General features: G+C 33.4%; 1 protein-coding gene across 1 annotated transcript in view; it reads right to left on the bottom strand.

The window, feature by feature from the left end:
* LOC110027783 (homeobox-DDT domain protein RLT3) overlaps positions 1-18,691 on the bottom strand; it is a gene marked incomplete at its 3' end in the record, with an annotated part of 42,830 nt that overhangs the window by 23,508 nt on the left and 631 nt on the right. Inside the window, 8 exon segments of the mRNA XM_020729342.1 lie at positions 132-263; positions 371-457; positions 14,380-14,480; positions 14,555-14,771; positions 15,921-15,974; positions 16,087-16,287; positions 16,773-16,828; positions 18,526-18,691. Coding sequence (XP_020585001.1) covers positions 132-263; positions 371-457; positions 14,380-14,480; positions 14,555-14,771; positions 15,921-15,974; positions 16,087-16,287; positions 16,773-16,828; positions 18,526-18,691 — 1,014 coding nt within the window.

Below are 18,691 nucleotides of genomic sequence, written 5' to 3'. Positions count from 1 at the left end.
CAGTCCTCTCAAGCTTACATATTTGAAATCCAGATCACATCAAAATAATCTTGAGATAAACTCCTAAATGTAATCTGATGCATAATCAATTAAGTACATTTTTGCACCAGACAATTTATAATTCAACTTACAAAATGTAGAAAACTCAAAAATCTATAGTCCTTTGCACTACGAGAAATAAATCCAGCGGATATCTCCCTTCTCACACATGATAGGAGGAGTTTGAGAAGCTCCACGTGAATTTTTCCCAATAACAATGAATCCTGAAATTCATAAACACAATTCAATGAGATCAATATCAATAAGAACTTAGATTTTGACGATATCTAAGAAATCTTGATAAAAGTATGGATTGGCTGCACAAACTGACCTTATCTTTGAATGCCTGAACTAAGTCATCAACTGTAAAAGGGCATATTTCAATGGAAGTAGCATGATTATACAAGAACTGAAAGACCTGGGCACGCAAGAAACACTAGATATTACAATTGCGCAACAGAAAAAGAATATGAATGTATGATATGCAAGTTAGCTTGAAAGAAAGTAGAGCATAGAAAAACTTCCCTCTTTGTGCCCTCAAATGTGCATCTTTTTATAATTACAGGTCTTCGCCTACATCCAAATTTAAAAATACTTTTGGTCTTAATACAATGAATTCCACAGAATGCCCATCTGATACAGTTAATATAAGGCAACCTAAAAGTGATGTAGTTTAAAAGATACAATAAGATTTTCTACAATATTTTAAATTATAATCAGAATTCTATTTTAAGCTTCAAATGTCTATAAATATCTTTATTCCTAATTACATGATAGAACTTTTAGGACTACAGTCTTGAATTTTAAATTTGTTTGAAATCAAAGGTGACGCAATTCTTAAAATATAAGTTTTGCTTCTGTAGCTGAGTCATCAAATTATGAATTAAGTTTGAACTAGATTGTCCTTCTATTTTCTTGTACAAAGCCAACCTCTCATCCTATTGCTCACCCCACTCAGCTTAGCTCATCCTGTTCCAAATTTTTGGAGATTAAAAATTTTCCTCCAGAAGCACAAATGCCAAAGCAATTAATAAACTCTACTTCGCTCACTTCAATCATCTCTCATCTAACCGAAAATTTCAAAGAGAAGAACTTACAAGAAAGGTATACCGAAGAAGGAAATTTAAAAACGAGTTTACAACAATAGTCCAACATTAAATTAGCATCAAGCTTTGCATTAATATCCAACCCACAATAAAAAAAAAAAATTTGACCTTATATGCCTCATAGTAGATGTAACTGGCAAAATATCCCGTTTGTATGTTTATCTAAAGAAATGAACCAGAAAGTTCATTTATAATCAAATTACCTCAGACAATACTAAAACGAGTTATAACTATATACTAATGCTAGCCCTCAAATAAAAGAGTGGTCACACCTTCCCCGAACCTTTCTGAGGTAAGCTCAAAGCTTGTGTAAATGGTCTATGATAAAATTTCACAACGAAGGTCTCAATGTTCCAACCATCTTTCGTTCAAGATAAGTAACGCAATACTTCTGGTTATACATGCATCACTATATTCACTGGCAAATTTAAGTAATAAGAAGAAATAGATTAGAGAAGAACCCCGGGTCCACAAAAAGAATAAAGCTCAAAATTATAAAATAGGTCTTGAACATTGTTCTAACCTTACTCACACAGTAAATCCTAAATATCCACAAACAACATATTATATGTCACAACTATTTTTGAGTCTTGTTCTAACAAAGTCCGAATCATATTTGAATTTATTCAAAACTCACTCAAACTATCTTTGAAACTTGCACTTACAATATTTGAAGTTTTTCAAACCATGTCCAAAACATCTTCGAATCTTATTTGAAACTTGATCAAAACCTCTCTTAAAACCATGTGGGACAACCAAGCAAGGTTCAAGCAAGATTCAAACATCTTCAAATATGGCAAGAGCAAGTTTAAAACAAGATTTGAGAAAAGTTTTATAGTTCAAACATGGTTTGAACCCTTTTTGCTTTATTTTCATTAACTTATATGAAGTTAATTTATTTGAGATGACTTGTTATATAAGCAGATGAACACAATAACCATACCTATAGAGAGGCATCTCATTACTTCATTCACATGCAGAACCAGCGGTATAATGGAGAAATTTGTAAGATAGTTAAATCATTTGATATTATTCGAAGAATTGATTCGACATTTAGACAGCTTTTCAAAGCCTTTGAATTGCAATTCGTTAAATCCCTAATTCATCAACTACTGTTGATGATGAGATGATCGAAGATCATAAGAATGAGATGTAATCTCTAGGTTCAACAATGGAGAGAAGGGCACAAGATTTGGGGTTGTTGAACTTGCTTTGATCACTTGATTGTTAAATTGTGAATTTTTCTATGACATGAGCAAAAGTATCAACCACATTGATGGCTACTTAGATAGAGACAAAAAATTCAACAATGCAAAACTAGAGAGAGCATTCATGTTATACACAAAGAAACATGATGTGGTGAAGTTATGTTTATATTATCTTGTAAATAATATTAAGCATAATCATAATGATAAGATCCATTAAGCGGACACCACTCTAAAGAAGAATGCCCCAGCTTGATAGAAGTTACCCGATATGACATAGCATTGCAATAATGGACTTACGCAGTCATCCCAAACCTAAAAGGAAAATAAGTCAAATACCTTCAAAAAAAATATTAAGCCAGTGCACATAAGCAAAGCTTATTTAACATTATTAATAAGTGAAAATGCAAGTTCTTTAACCATATAATTGAATATTAAGTGTTATGTTAATAATAATTAGCGGCATTTACATACATACCACATAATTTTTATGTATAACAGACTTAACACTTGAACGCTCATATTTACATGCATTCCACTCAATTTTTTTAACATCACATCGAAAATACCATCATTATCATTTTGAAAGTGAAATACACCTTTCATGGATAGGATTATGACATTTCATGGATAGGTTTATGACATCAATGTGTTATAAGTGTAAATATCAAATTTTGGGCGTCAATATGTAAATACATAAAAATTGTGTGGTATGCATTCAAATTTCCCTAATAATCAATTATCAACTTTCAAACATGCTTTGAATTATTTTTGTGTAATTATAAACTCTAGAGTAGTGCACAGAACTGACAAAAATGTCTTCTATAAGTCTATTGTATGTAATCCTCGGCCTTCACTAATTAGAGATGTGAAATAGAAAAAAATCACCATACAATTTGAAGGCGAGTGTGGTGACCACACTGAGAAAAACTAGTAGACATAGCTACAGAACAAGCAATTACTAGCCAGTCCATGCCCTTATCCGACCAATTAAAGCAGGGTTTTGTAGTTATTAGGAATATGAAGAACAATCAATTGAAATTGAAGCAAAAGTTAGATGCTCTAACTACTTTTGTCCAAAAAATGTGTATACAAAAGCGAAGAAAAATAAAAGAAAAGTACGGACTCGGAAAAACCACACTTGGCTATCCTGAGAGAGTTTTTATACAAGTTCTGAGTCAAATTTTCAAAAGTAAATTAGATTTTTAAAACACCGCCTAAAAATTTTTACCACATTTTTCAAAATATTTAAGATATGGTTAGAGATGTACCATAAGCTCAAGCCCTACGATTATTTAACCATCTTAATAACAAGACAAAATTTATTATTAAGGTTAGTCGATTAGGCATTAATTACTCAACATATAGTAATATCAATTGAGCTTTAAGCTGAAGGAAGTTTATAACGATTCCTGTAGCATGAATGATGAGGGAATCATGACAAACCCAACAAAAATTTCACAATTTTTCTATCACGAGTTGTCATAAATAATGGTTTACTTAAAAGAGTAGAACCAATTGAAAAATCATTATCAGCAGTGATTAGTTGCATCTAAGAAAATATTGTACATAGGGGATGTATGTTTATCTTGGGAAAAAATTCTAAGCCATCCTTAGCTAACAAAAAGCTTAGTACTATGCCAAATATACTCTACAATTTGCTTCACAATAGAGTTGAACTATTAGAAAACTTACAGGCTTTGGCCATAAATGTAATTTAGTGATCTGATTTAGTGGCATACCACCACCACGTCAGAAGGTCTCAAACATAGCCATACTTTTGTGGTGTCATCTATCAACAAATCATTTTTGTTAGAGGATATGCAGCACGCCCTCACAATGCTGAAATCTTCTGAGAAAAAACATATATGTGTGCTTGATATGATATCAAGTTTTTGTGAATTTAGATTAATCATAAATTTATCACATATTGCAATGTTTCGAAGGGTGGATAGATTTTATTTTAAAATTAAAACAATAAACTTCATTTGAATATTTTTATATCTATATTTTTTTAGGTTTTTATATTTTATTAAAATTTAAGCCTAAAGTAATTAGCAGTATAATTTAGTGCAATTTTGATAATAATGATCCGCTCCAATTAAGATTTTCAACCAACGAGATGATCATTAGAGTATTTGAATGACTTTATTTTATCACACTTTGTCGACTCAGCCAGCTTGCTTGTAGAGGGTTGTTGACCTCATTTTGAGGTCATTACTTTTTTTCTTAGAATCCTAGGATCTAGCTCTAGAAGTTCCTATAGACTATCTTAGAAAACTAGTATTGGAATCTATTTCCTTAGAAATTTCATCCACTTCTTATTTCTCTTGTGATATCTCGCATTGATGATCTCAAAACCATCGTCGTATGGTCGAGTGGTTAAGGACTGTCATGTGGAGACTCAAGAAGAAGTTCTCAATAGGATCTCAAGCTCTAAGAAAATCTCTTCAGGACCTTATCATCGCACACACACACAAAATGCACAAAATTCACTAAGTTGCACAAGATCGGACTAAAATTGAGCCTAAAAGATGGGTGAAAATGCGAACTTCTCTGGACGATCTCCGACGATAAAATGGACTGCGTCAACGCGTCCAGGACACCAATTTTAGCTAGGAAAGACACACATATTGTCATAATTTCCGAACACAAGAAACTTGCATGCAAATCGATGAATTCGTCAAAAAGACCTCCGATGATAAAACGGACCACACCAACACGTCCGGAACGTCAGAATTACCTAGAAAGAATATCTATTTTGTTATGTTGTGATGCACGAATAAAAAGTACAAATCAAATTTTTATTTTTGAAATATTAAATATTTTTTATATTTATATCATTATTTATAATAAAATTTATAACCCTAAACCCTATTTACCCCTTTCCCGCACACTTAACTCTCCATTTGGCCCATCCCACGGCTCGATCAGCCGTCCGGCTCGTCCCTGTGTGCCCAAGATCATGTGGCTCATCCATGCGGCAATCTCCCTCTCTCTCGACTCTTCTCCTTCCTTGCATGGCAGCTCGACCTCTCGACTCTCCAATCGTGGGAGCCCGGGGCTGGCCGAACTTCTCCTTCTCAAGGCTTTACTTTCTCCTCCTTTATCGTGACGATTCATTCCCGTTGTTTTATTCGACCACAAAACAGTGGTAGGTGGCGGTTCCCCCCTTCTTGTCTGCCTATAAAAAAGATTTCTAAAGTATTGTTTTGGGTAGTTTAAAATTTTGAGAGCGAAAGGAAGGCTGAGATTGTTTTGCTAGTGGTTGTTTAAGGCTCTTAGGGGGAGGCTCTGCCGAAATTCCCTCTCGACTAAGTTCTTGTGTGCTGGAGTGTTCGTTAGTTGTTGTTTTTCAAAGCTTTTAGGAGGAGGATTTCTGTAGGAGGTGTTTTTGTCTTATAGTTTTGCTTTGAGTTTGCATTAAGAGGTATTTCTCTTCTTTCCTCTAATCTACACCATTTTGGATGACATCTAAAAGTATTTCTTTTCTCTTTTAAAGCATGTGAAGATAAGGTTTAGGCCTGTTTTAAGATCTAGTCATGGATACTTGCTAGAATCAGTAAAAATGAAGCATAATATGGATATTTTTCTCTTTTTCTGCTCAAAAATACATGATAGATAGAATTTTGGAATATTACGGTTGTTGTCATGAGATGATAGTTGCCTATTTGAGATAGATGCTAAATGAAATGTTGGTTCAAGACTTGATTCTTAAGTTTTTTTAATTATTATCACCCATGTTCAAATATATGTTGGAATTCGCTTATGCTTATTTGTTCCTTGTCCCTGTTCAAAGTATATGCGGGATGAAAATTTTGGGTTTTAAAGTTTTGTGGAATCTGATTTTTGGTGGCTCTGTTTTGGCCCATTTGGTGGGCTCGTTTTTTTTTAAAGCTCTTTTAGGTTGGACTTATAGCTGAAAACGTTTCTCTAATTTTCCCATATAGATGGGTTCGGTTTTGGCTCTTTTGGGTTGAATTCATGCTGAAAATGCTGATCAGCTTTCCCCATTTGATGGGTGCAGTTTTGGCTTAAATTATATTCTTTTCTTTAGTCTTTATGTTGGGTTTAATTTGGTTTGAGAGAAGGAATTGGTTTGGCTCAAAAATTTATCTGTTATTGGCTCTTTTTTGCTGGGTATAGTTGAGCTAAAATTGTATTCTGATTTGCCCCTATGCTGGGCTCGGTTTGCCCTCTGTATTGGACCCGGTTTGCCCCTTTGGTGGGCTCGGTTTGGCTCCTTTTGGGATTGTGTTTTGACTGGAATTCCTTTCTGTATTAGCCCCTTTGGTGGGCTCGATTTAGCCCTTTGCTGGGCTTGGTTTGGTCGAAAATTTTTCATATAACGTTCCTCCTGAGATTTTTATTGGTAATCAAGTTTGTCATCCCAAAATTCATGATTTCAATATCCACTTTTATATGGGAATGTTTGATATAAATGAATCAATTCACTCTATACTATCATGTCTTGCTAAATAAAATGATTTTAATCTAGATAAAATATGTGAGTTTGTTCATTCACTCTCTTATGTAGATCAAATGAGTACAATAGTAATATTTGTGGTGGCTTTCCCTTTGTTGTGAAGCTAGTTTAGTGGTTTTGGTCTGCTTCCTTTACCCGTGAGCATCCTGGCTGGTTTCCTTTTGTCCTGTTGGATGTTCTCTGCTGCCCCTGGTCGTGAGCCTTACTGTTGTGATTCCTTGGTTTGTGTCGTGGTTGGTTTGGGGCTTGGTTTTCTCCTCGTTGTCCCTGGTTGTGACCTGGCCGTGAGCCTTACTGTTGTGGTTTGTGTCGTGGTTGGTTTGGACTTAGTTTTCTCCTTATTTCCCCTGGCTGTGAACTTTCTCTTAAAATTATGCGCCACTTGAAGACTGTAATATGGTTGTTGGTTCAGGCTTGGCTTTCTCCTTGTTGCCCCTACCCGTGGGCTTTTGTCTTATTTATGCATTTCCTGGTTTCTACCGCTGGGCTTGTTATGAGGTTCGGTTGTCCCTTTTCCTGGCCTTACCCGTGAGCCTGTTGAGGATTATTCAGGCTCATTTTGCCCTGGCCGTGAGCACTTCTATGTTTTTCTAAATTGGTGTTACATTTATACAATTGTGAAAAGCTTTTAACAAAGGGGTGGAATTGAATGGATTTAATATTGGCATGTCTTTTTTTTTTGGATTTAGAAAGTTGTTCTCTATGGATTATTCTCCTTTACTTTATGAAATATGAAAGACTTTTATAGCTTCATTTCGGGAAATCATAAAATTAATATAAATTGGATTCGTGAAAGGATTAGAAAGACTCAAAAAATTGTCAGTAGCAAAAGAGTTTGGAGGTTCGACATTAAAACTTAGATAACATAAATGCCATGTATGGGTTCAGGCTTGGGTGTGTGAGTACATATAGGTGGTGGAGCCGTGGGTACAATTGTCTCATTAGTTTTGGGCCCGTTTGGGCCCGTTTTGGGCCCGTTTCAACCTGTTCGAAACAAAATTTGGAGGGGATACTCTTCTAGGATTGATCCAATTATAAAATTTGAGAAAATGATATCTTTCTTGGGTTGATTCAAGAATCTTGGGTCTTCCTTTTTCAGATCTTTTTTTTGTTACAAGTTTTGAGTGTTGATTCACCCTTCATCTTTTTCGATCTTTTGGGTGGATCAATTCTTCCTCTCTCTCATCCCCTTTATTATTCTTTTCTTCTTTGTTTCTTTGTTCAGTTTTCGGTGCTTATGTCCGACACATAAGTGTTCATATATAGTCTTTTGCTATATATGAAATCATCAAGCAAAGTCGTAAGTAGGTCGGTTTCGTTTTGGGGCTTAGGGCGATGATGAAAAAAGCACGCTGGTGGTAGAGCGGAATGATATCTCATCCTACGACATTGGAACCCAATCCAAGGGCTTAATGAACCGTAGGATGATAATATCATTCACCGACACAAGACTGGCGAGGAACCCGTACCTTTTTAGATTGTTGGCGGTCTTATGCCCGACGACGTGATCAACTCGTGGACAACTAAACTTTTTCAAAATTTATAAAACAAATTGATAAAAACAGATACAATATTTTTACTATAAAATTAAGACAACTTCTTTTTTGTATGTCTGAAATCCATGTGCATGCTACAATAAAAATTTTAAATGTGTTACAACTTGGTTGTCCGCTTGTTGATTACCGATACCGGGCTAAGGAGTACCCTCCTAAGTTAGGTTTAATAGGACCACCCTTCTAGTGAGTGGGTGGGGTGGCAGACTCTATACATCCAGGTGACCGATAGTAGCTTTCGACGTCCCTTAAGTACAAATATATTATATTTGAGCCTAGCCCTGACCCGAGTGCTTGCGATTCCCTTTTTTTTTGGATTTTTCATATGTTTTATTAGAATTTTTAGGCAAAGCACTCGTGTTCCTTTTTCCGGGATCTTCTCGAGATTTTGATAATTTTCTTAAAATTTTCATTTATCGATTTTTCTCGAGTTTTCCGTCGTGGGTCATTTGTCGATTTTCTCAAGTTTTTCCAGGCAATCTCTTTTGTTTATACAATGCACACTAGCTTGCTTAAAGGAACAGCAGGCCTCCCGGACATACAGGTTTAATTTACATTACAGCATTTTTTTTACATTTACAACATACTGTACTATTCTTTTTTTTACTGTACATTCTACTGCACTTTCCTTTTTATAATGCATGTTTTATCATTTTGTTACACAATATACCTTAGTGTAGGAAAACTTAATGATTGCATGTACTTTTAAAAATAAAAATCAAACCCGAAGATGCTACGACGAGGAGCTTGGAGCGAACACCGTGGGCAGTACGACGAGGACATTCGGCAATGTCAAAACAAATTCATATCACTAATCACTTTCTTTAGTTTTAAATAACAACCCATAGAAGTTCGAGGTGGTTTGCCTAGCGCAGCGAAACCCTCACATATCACATTTAGGCTTTTGTACAACTCTGTTGTGTCATTATAAGTCCTAACACTTTAGGTCATTTGCACGATCGAATATCGTACGTATACAAGTCCTAAATTCTAAATAAATTGCAGGATTAAACATTGAACAACATTATTTCAAAAATATAAAGCCAAACAATAGAATAGTTGGGAGGTCACCGGAGTTTTCCTCATATCTGTGATATCCCCTGCTCTTCATTTCTTTGGATTCCTTAAAAATAATTGTTCTTGTTTAAGCCACTCCCATTTGATTTTCTCATGTTCACTCGTGGAAACCTAAACTTTGAAATCTTGAAGACAGAACCACTAATCTTAATCGAGAGTTTTCTTAAGTGATCCCGGTCATTTAAGATGTAATTAAGTATAGAACTTGAAACCCAAGAAAAACAAACTCTATTTAATCCTTATATTAGGTAGGGGAACGTGTTGGCCTCATATAAAATATTTCACAAACCAAACAAATGTCACAAATTCTTTAGTTTAGGTGATTGATCCTACTACAAGTGATATGTTTATTTTTCGGGATAAGTGTGTTACTTGTGGTATTGCACTCAGTTATCCAAACTATTCAATATGTGAGACTCGTTTGGTCTCACCTCTTTTCAACAAATTAAAAATATTACTTTCAAAAATCAAAATCACATATTTATATTTAAACTATTTTCATATCTACAAAATTATCTCTTTTTCAAAACTAGAAAATTAAAACGGCCGAGAAGGGTTAAATACATAACTTATGTATGATGTAAGATTATCATACAATTAAACACATCATAGATTTTATCAACCTATTTCAAACATAGAGAAGTAGATCAAGATATAAAAATTTATGACAATCTATAGGCATGATGTCGTAGTAAAACATTTTTATGAATTAATTTTTTTTGTTCAAGATCTTAAAGGTCGTATGTAAATTGAAAAAAAATAATAATAAATTTTACAATTGAGCATTCACGGGCAAAATTGCTTGACTTAAGAACCCCATTTGATTATTTTGCAATAGTTCATAAAGAGATGGAAATCTTATCAACTCTGATTCTAGGGATACAAAGGAACAAACACTAAATGATGGGACTTATGACCCTTTCCTAAAAGGAAGGCAAACGGCTCTCGAAAACATTGATATATATTGATGAATTTAATTTTGAAAAAGAATTTACAATCTGAAAGTTTTGATTCTAAAAGATGTACCCCGCCGAGCCATGACATGGAGTGATCATATCAATCATAAGATATTTAAACAATTACATTTTTTATTTTCAAACATTGTCAACTCTACTTGTTTGTATGCAGTGGATGGAGTTTGTGGGTCGAAGTCTTTATAATATTTTACATATACAGCAGCACCACAAGTTTTATTATGAAATAAATTCTTCGAAAAAAAGTCTTAAAGATCATATATAATTAGTTGACAAAAGAAAATTGCTAAAAAAATATTTATTTCAATATCGATGATGAGTTAGTCATATAACACTAAAAATATGAGTCAAAAGATATATATTTTTTAATACAAACCTTGTTAGTTCCAATAATCATGCTATGAAAGATCAAACTAGTGGCCTGCCCAGAACATGTGTATGTGTAAAGTTTGAGTTGTGAACTTCAGAAGTTATTTGTTTTTTTCAAGATATTCCCCTAAAATGGACAATTCAAATTGACTTAGTCTGTACAACAACCTAAGATGTTAGTTTGAGTGTTTAATATGTTTGTTGGAAATTTAATTTTGATGAGTTGATGTGTCTTGCTTGCCTTTTCAAAACAATTTTGTGACTCATGAAACAAAATAGTGGCTACTTTTATCATTTAGAAAGCTTTCATTCACATGAATATGTTGTCGTTCTCAAGAACATACCATCTCAAGACGTGCATGGGTCACTTTTACTGATTGACATGTACGTGCATAAGACACTTGTATAGCCCGTGATGTGAATAGGATTAGAACAGTCCTACTAAAAGGTTAGAAAATCAAAAACTTTATGGAGATAAATCAATTTGCCTCCATTCCTCATAAGTTATTTTATATTTCTTCTTAAATTTTTATCATAGATATTTTTATGTTTCTTTGTCCTTTTGCAAAGATTGCATGTATAAATTCATCATCAGGTAAAATCTTAGATACTAAGAGGAGAGACCCAACTTGGGATCAGTTTTTTTAATATTCATTTTTCATTCTTTAATGTTAAGAGTTGCTTGAAGTATTAAACCTATTTTACTTGAGATCGACTATTTTCCCTCTTTAATTGCCCTGATGCAGCACAAGAATGTTGCATCACCAATTACATTAACTTTATCTAATTGTCTAATGGGAGCAGTTTTTTACCCTTCATTGTATATGACCAAACTATTTATGTTAACTTTCAACTATCATATTTTCAATAAAGATCAATCAAATCGTACCTCTAACATAAGCCATTCTTAAATCCTACCGAACATCAACAGTCACCCACCTTAACATTTTCATTTCAGACATTTGGATAGTAATTAATCTTTAAAATCAACTTAAAAATGTCATAATTCATGTCATGATTTTTTTCGACAAGTTTTACGCTGGTTGTCGACTATCTAACGCAACCCTCCACTTCACTTTTCTCCACTTTTCGCATCCGGGCTTGGGACCGGCAACGGCAATGTTCAAATATATACAACAAAATTGGCCTAATTGAAACTTCATAAAATATACGCAAGTTATACATGTACCTGACTAATTACTATCCAATATTCAAAATCTATACAACAAAATTGGCCTAATTGAAATTATATAACATATATATAAGATATATACAAGTACTATAAAATTCTCACATCATAACCACAAAATGAAGAAAAAATATTACATCAGGACTCCGCACGTAGAGTTACGTGCGAAGTCCAATGAAATCACAGAACACAATAACACGAGGGATATTCCCCCCATATTATTCAGGTGTTATTGTATGTTATTCATGTGTTATTGTGTTCTGGGAATATTCTTGATGTTATAAATGTTATAATAACACAATAAACTTGAATAATATACAATAACACTTGAATAACATGGGGAATATTCTCTTGTGTTACTGGGCCGATTTTTTTTCCACTACGTGTGGCGTGATTTAATTGTGGAGTCCTGATGTAATATTCCAAAACAAATGGTCAATAAAGTCTCTCGACTATTAACTATTTAATAGAAGTCATTTTAAACCCAGCAATGTGTCAAACTTAGTCTCCTAATTCCTCAAATATGATTCAGAATAATCCATGGACTCAAGCCAACAGAAACAATTTTTTTATTTTTTTTTCCTGAAAACCACTCGAATGCAAATAAAAAAAATCAGTATATATTTGGCAAGTGGGAAAATTCTTATTTCCAAACAACAGTAGCAAGCTTATCAGAAAGAAATATACAACAAAGGGTAAACTAATAAACCTAATTGAATTTTTTTTAAAAAATCTACATAATTACAAACCAACTCAACAATAATGATCAAGCAAATCTCCTGCTTTACCAAAAAAAAATTGGCGGTCAAAATAGCGCGGGCGTATACAAGTTCGGATATTTTTGTCACTTACTACATGAAAATTATCCACAAAAAACGGAAATAAAACAATTGCAAGAAAATGACTTCTAAAAAACGATTCGTGAAAGCCCAAAATACCCTTAAGCCTCATTTTATGAAATAAAATTGATAAATTTAATAATAATTTACAAAAATTTAAAAGCTTATTGGATCAAAATTTTTGTTTTAAACACATTTAAATTAATATTTTTTTACAAAATGTCACCCATTTATTATTGAGTTAAACAAAAAAATAAATAAGAACATTTTTATCCTTCGGGATAATAAGACAGTTTAACAGCAGTTTTATCACAAAAGAAATGTCATTTGTTGTTCATAAATAGCATTTGCATAACAAGTCCAACCAAACAATTATAGCTGTCACACTTACAGCAACAACTTGCAGTTAGTTTCCCACAATATCTTTTCAGTCAATTATACCAACAGCAGCAGCCCAACCAGACAAACCAAAAGTCAAGAATAATCAAAGAAATTCCGGTCAAGAATTTGCACAACTTGAGAGAAAAATTACCAAATAACTCAAGTTGTGAAAAATAAAGGATTCATTAAAGCGTTGCAATTTAGAGGTAGAGTATGCTTTTCGCTCAATATATCATTTCTAGACAGTGAAAAACCTTTGGCCGCATTTAAGAAAATCAGACTCAAAAGATGCAAAACTCAGTGCTCATGAGCCAAGGAAGTAAGCCGTTTTGTAGTTAAGTCAACTAGCATATATTAATATGGCTCTAAGCCTGTTTAGGAGTATTTGTTGTCTTGAGTTTTTGTATTTTATTTAAGAAATCAGGAAACATTGGTAATAAATTAGTTTGCTGTGTTTTTTATGTTGAATTGATTATGTTTTAAAACACAAAAATACAGTGCGGACTTACTTGAAGTTTCCTAAACAGATTTTTCAGATTACAGCTAACTGATATCTATACAGTATTCCAATAGTCCCTTTGAGAATTATAAATCGCAGACAACAAATAGGTCAACGAACAGGTTAACATGTTCAGATTGGATTAAAGAAAATCAAGATAAGAAAGAATATTAATTTAGGATGCAGATATTTTATTTTGGATTTCTTTACAAAATTAAAATGTTATAGTCAACACTTTTATGCTAATATTCAGAATAATAAAATAGAAGTAATACAATCTATCATGAAATATGATCGTTACAAATAAAAATATTTGTTTTTTTCATTTAAATTAAAGCATTAAGAGATACTCCCAAAAAACATGAGAGAAGAAGCATAAATTGATGCAAAAGCCAAAACAAAGAGAAGGATGCTCAAGAAAAAAATACCATGAGCAAAAAAACAACCGCTTATTTGATACAATTCGCTTATACAATCTTTATTCATTAAAAGTTTAAGGAAAGGTGAGAAAAAAAAAAATAACGACGCCGCTGCTACAAAAATAAAGCAAACATTTAGCGAATATGAAGACCAAAATAAAGAGGAAAACTTTGTTGACCTTAGTAAATAAAAGCCGAATCATTTGTTGAACAAAACTACGCAGCAAGGAAAACCGAGCTTACCTTGAAGAACTTTTTCACAAGTTCAGGAGAAAAATCCCAGGGTTTCGCGGTGATTGGCTGATTCATTTTTACTAGTGCAGGGGGAAACCTGGTTAAAACGTCTAGATGAAAGAAAAGTATTATTTCAGCATCTCCCCCAAAATACTAATCAGCTTTAACGAATAAAATAACAAACCTTTGCAAAGTGGGCAACTTTGCCCTCCCCTTGAACCAAGATGCTCGGAACATCTAAATGGAGTTGAAGCTTCCTCTAACTTCATAAGTTCAAGCTCTTCATCATCTACCAAAGGTATAGATGACTTTGATTGATGCATAATATGTGTTTCATCAATCATAAGCTTGCATTCTAAATGATGAAGTTTCTCAAGATTTGCATCCATGTTTTTAAGCACCTGAGATAAATCTAATAAATGAGAAAGCATTCCAATACTGATCTGTTACAAAAAACCTACGAATAACAGCCCCCTTCAAAAACATGTGTTCAAACGAGACATTTTAGACATAACAAACCTCGATACATGTCTAACAGACCAACAATCATGTTTGATGTGAGTGTTTTTTTTTAAAGCATAGCGTCGTGCATGGCATTGAAAATCACCAACACTGTCAAGACATGAATTGATGAAAATTTGTGTTTTTTCTCGATCAGCCAACTTTGAAAATGCATCATTTTCTCAATGCTATTGAAGGCGCTATTAAAGAGGGCAAGGTTGTTTGTGGTAATGATAATCGTACTGTCAGGCGGATGTGTTGAGTACTATCAATGATACATCAATATCTTCATAATTTTGGTTATTTTAAATTATATACCTTTTAGGCTTTATCTTTTCGTCAGTACATTTATAATTAAATCAAAACTGATCTTTACTTTGTTCATCCTAAGAGCTTGTTTGGATCACATTTATTTTTTTGCTTTTTGTTGTGTTTTTTTTATTTTAAAAGCATGTTTGTTTGGTTTTTTTTTGCATGTTTTTATTTTTTGTTTTGAAACCCAATTTAGCTTATTTGAAAAAAAAAACTCAAAATATCCAAAATTTGTTGTAATTACTTTTTAAAATTAACTAAACAAGTTATAAAATACCAAAAAATAATTCATTTCAAGTAACAACTTAAAAAAAACAAAATAAAAAATGAAATTTTTTTTCTGATATATATAATATTAGACTTCTTGATACCATGCTCCTTTTATAAAAAACATTTATATCAAGTGTTTTACTTATAGTTTATTGTTAATAATTTATACAATACTAAAAAAATCATGTTGACCATGTGTTTTGTCGTGGTTTTTACCCTTAAGTCATAGTTCAAAGGGCATGGTGTGTCATGTCCATTCCCTTGTATATGTTTCATAAATAGAAATTGCAATACATTGGTAATTAAGGCTAGTTGATAGATGATTGAGCAGAATGTATCTTTCATTTTATGTCAAGCATTTCAACCTAAATACAAACTCCATTTTCAGCTCCTCTCCAATTGCTTTCAAAGATAACTACTATCATTCCCAATGTTTCTTATTTTTAATCTTGAAAAGGTAAATTTACCTTTGTTCTTCTATGTGGTTTCTTGAGCAGATTTTTCTTTGACTTGCCTTGTTGCTGCACAAGAAAAATGAAAGTAAACAACAGAACATATAAATGGTCCAAGTAAATCATTTATTCCCAAAAGAGAAATTCAATTATGCTGTTGATGGTGTAACTCTTTTGACACCTTTTTTATTGTTTTCTTAGATGACGTGAAAGGCAAAGAGTGGGCTTTTCCATCAAAGAAGTTGGGCCCAGCTGGAAACTCCCCATTGCAGGAATTAGTTGCCCGCCATACAGTCATCAGAGCTTTTCCGATGCCATATTTCTTTTCGGGAACTTTCCCTGATTGGATCCCCCTAATAGCAGCAGCAGAAGACTTCAAGACCTGTAGTTAGAGCATTCATTGTAAACCACTCAATAAGAAAGGTAACAAAAAGCCTTTTGCGGAACACAGCATTCAGGTCAAAATTAATTTCACCGTTGACATAAATTAGTTAAATATTAATACTGAATCATTGAATGGCATATCAACATTAGGTCACATTTGAGTTAAAAAATGAAAAAAAAAAATTTAAGACAACTATATGTGCTCACAGAGCATGGCACAAATAACAGAAGGAATGCTGCAGTTCCCCTCGAGATCCACTTGAGAATGCTATAAAAGAGTAATTTACAATTGCCAACAAGATACAATCTACAAGATTCTACTTTAGATATAAATGTTATCCACAAATAGCTACAAATTTGTCCATCATTGCGACAAGTGCCAGTGTTCTTCGAAATTTCGTAGGAAAAAAGTAATATAAATACACATGGTATCATTATACATATGCCAAATGACCTTGAAAATACAACCATAATTTGAATTACCTTTCTCCTTTTGTGGACTCTCTCGTCATCTTGGCAACAATGACAGCTTTCAAAATCTAAAATTAAACAAATGAATTAGGAAAAGATCATCATCCTCCAAAAACAAATATATTGTAAATCAAGCATAATTAGAAATCCTCAAATAGACTGAAACAACAATTATATAGAATCAATGGGCTAAGAAGATAATGATGAAAAAGTGTATCTTACAAATTATAAATGGATCTTTACCGGTATTATTACAAAATTTCAGATTAAATGGTACATCACTGTATTCTTATGATCACTAGCATACCACCCTATTCTTTCAACCCTTACTAATAAACCACCTAAATAGATGAAGTAAACCTAAGAGTACCTACATTAACATAAAAGAACATGCCTTGTAATTCACGAAACGAAAAACCTATGTATAAATCAATGATTTTAGCACTTCATATTGAAAGGTAACACAAAACTAATGAATCAAATTGGCTTCTTTTTTTGTTGATTTAAAACAAATAATGGTTAATAATATGTATTATAATGCTAAAATAAAATTAAAATAGAATTTTTTTAATAGAAAAAAAAACCAATTAGTACAAATAAATTTTGAATCACTTCATGTGGTTGGGCGGCTATACAATAGGAAAGGCAACAAAGTTGTTGTCCAGGGCGATTGCAGCATTGGATGATGATGGCAAAGGGGCTGATGAGGGGGAAGAGGATGGGGAGAGAAAGGATAAATCACCACCTAGGAGCAAGATATAGTCAGAACACCACTTGAAACATTTGATACAGCTCTAGAAGAAAACTTCGGCGGCTGTCCCGAACAAACACACACAAAAACTAACCCTATAACATCACCAAAGAGAATAAATATATAATAATAAGATAACTCAGAGTGGCCCCACTACCTTAGGTGGCTATTCCTAAGGCTAGGAGGGTCTTTCCATGCTTCCAAAACCTGGACTAGTTCGGCCCAAGTCGGGGATCAAGCGGTTGTTGCCGCATCATTGATGCCCTACATCAGTTCAGTTTGGAAATTCCATTTATGTTTGACCATGTGAGTTGTACATTGTAGCATTAATTCAAAAAATGAGATATCTCTGGTTAATGAATGAGTGAGAACACAGTTGCTCAAAGGTAGAAAAAAATTTCCTGAAGCCATGGTGGCTGGACCTGACATGGGACAACAAAAGACAATTTTTTCACTTACTTTGATTCATATTTCTATGGTTATTCCACACAACATTTTTGTAATTAGGTTCTATTCATATGGTTGTGCTTATGTCCTAAAAATGTCGATCCAATTATGCAGGACACTGACTATGCTTGGATTACTTACAGTTCTATCAATACTCTACCAATGAGAATTAAAATCCCATTATCCCTCGTTCCTATATGAATCCACTAATCTCCTCCCACGCTCTCTGCTTCATGCACTGAATTATCAGCTCCCTCACTCCAGTCTTTAGTCATCAAAATCAATATCCATCTATCTATTCCTTTATTCCACCCTTAACTCCATTCCTCCCAATTCTCATATCCCAATCCCATCTTCTATCTAAGTTAAACCCCTCTATCTGCTTTCTCCTTCTCAATTATTAACATCAGAATGAAAACCATTCCCTCCCACGGAGTGATATCATCAAATTAAAGTAACATAGATGCACTAGCACCAGTTTCATCAATCCAGACTCATTTTCATTGTTCCATTTCGACAAGAAAAAATATGTGAGTGGTTCAATTAACATGAAGAAGTAAAATATACCAGTAAGACCACGCCTAGCATTTGCAGGGGGAGGATCAAACTCCAATCCCAGGGCTGGACCATCCTTGCGGAAAATTCTACTAATAATGTACTCCTTGGAGAGAAAAGACTGAAACCGAACAAGCCGATTCTTTTCTCCACAATCCGCAACATTGCAGCCGCTCTT

Source organism: Phalaenopsis equestris, unplaced genomic scaffold, assembly GCF_001263595.1.
Source record: "Phalaenopsis equestris unplaced genomic scaffold, ASM126359v1 Scaffold000002, whole genome shotgun sequence".
In the NCBI taxonomy this organism is placed as follows: Eukaryota; Viridiplantae; Streptophyta; class Magnoliopsida; order Asparagales; family Orchidaceae; genus Phalaenopsis; species Phalaenopsis equestris.
This window is presented reverse-complemented; position numbering and strand designations above follow the sequence as displayed.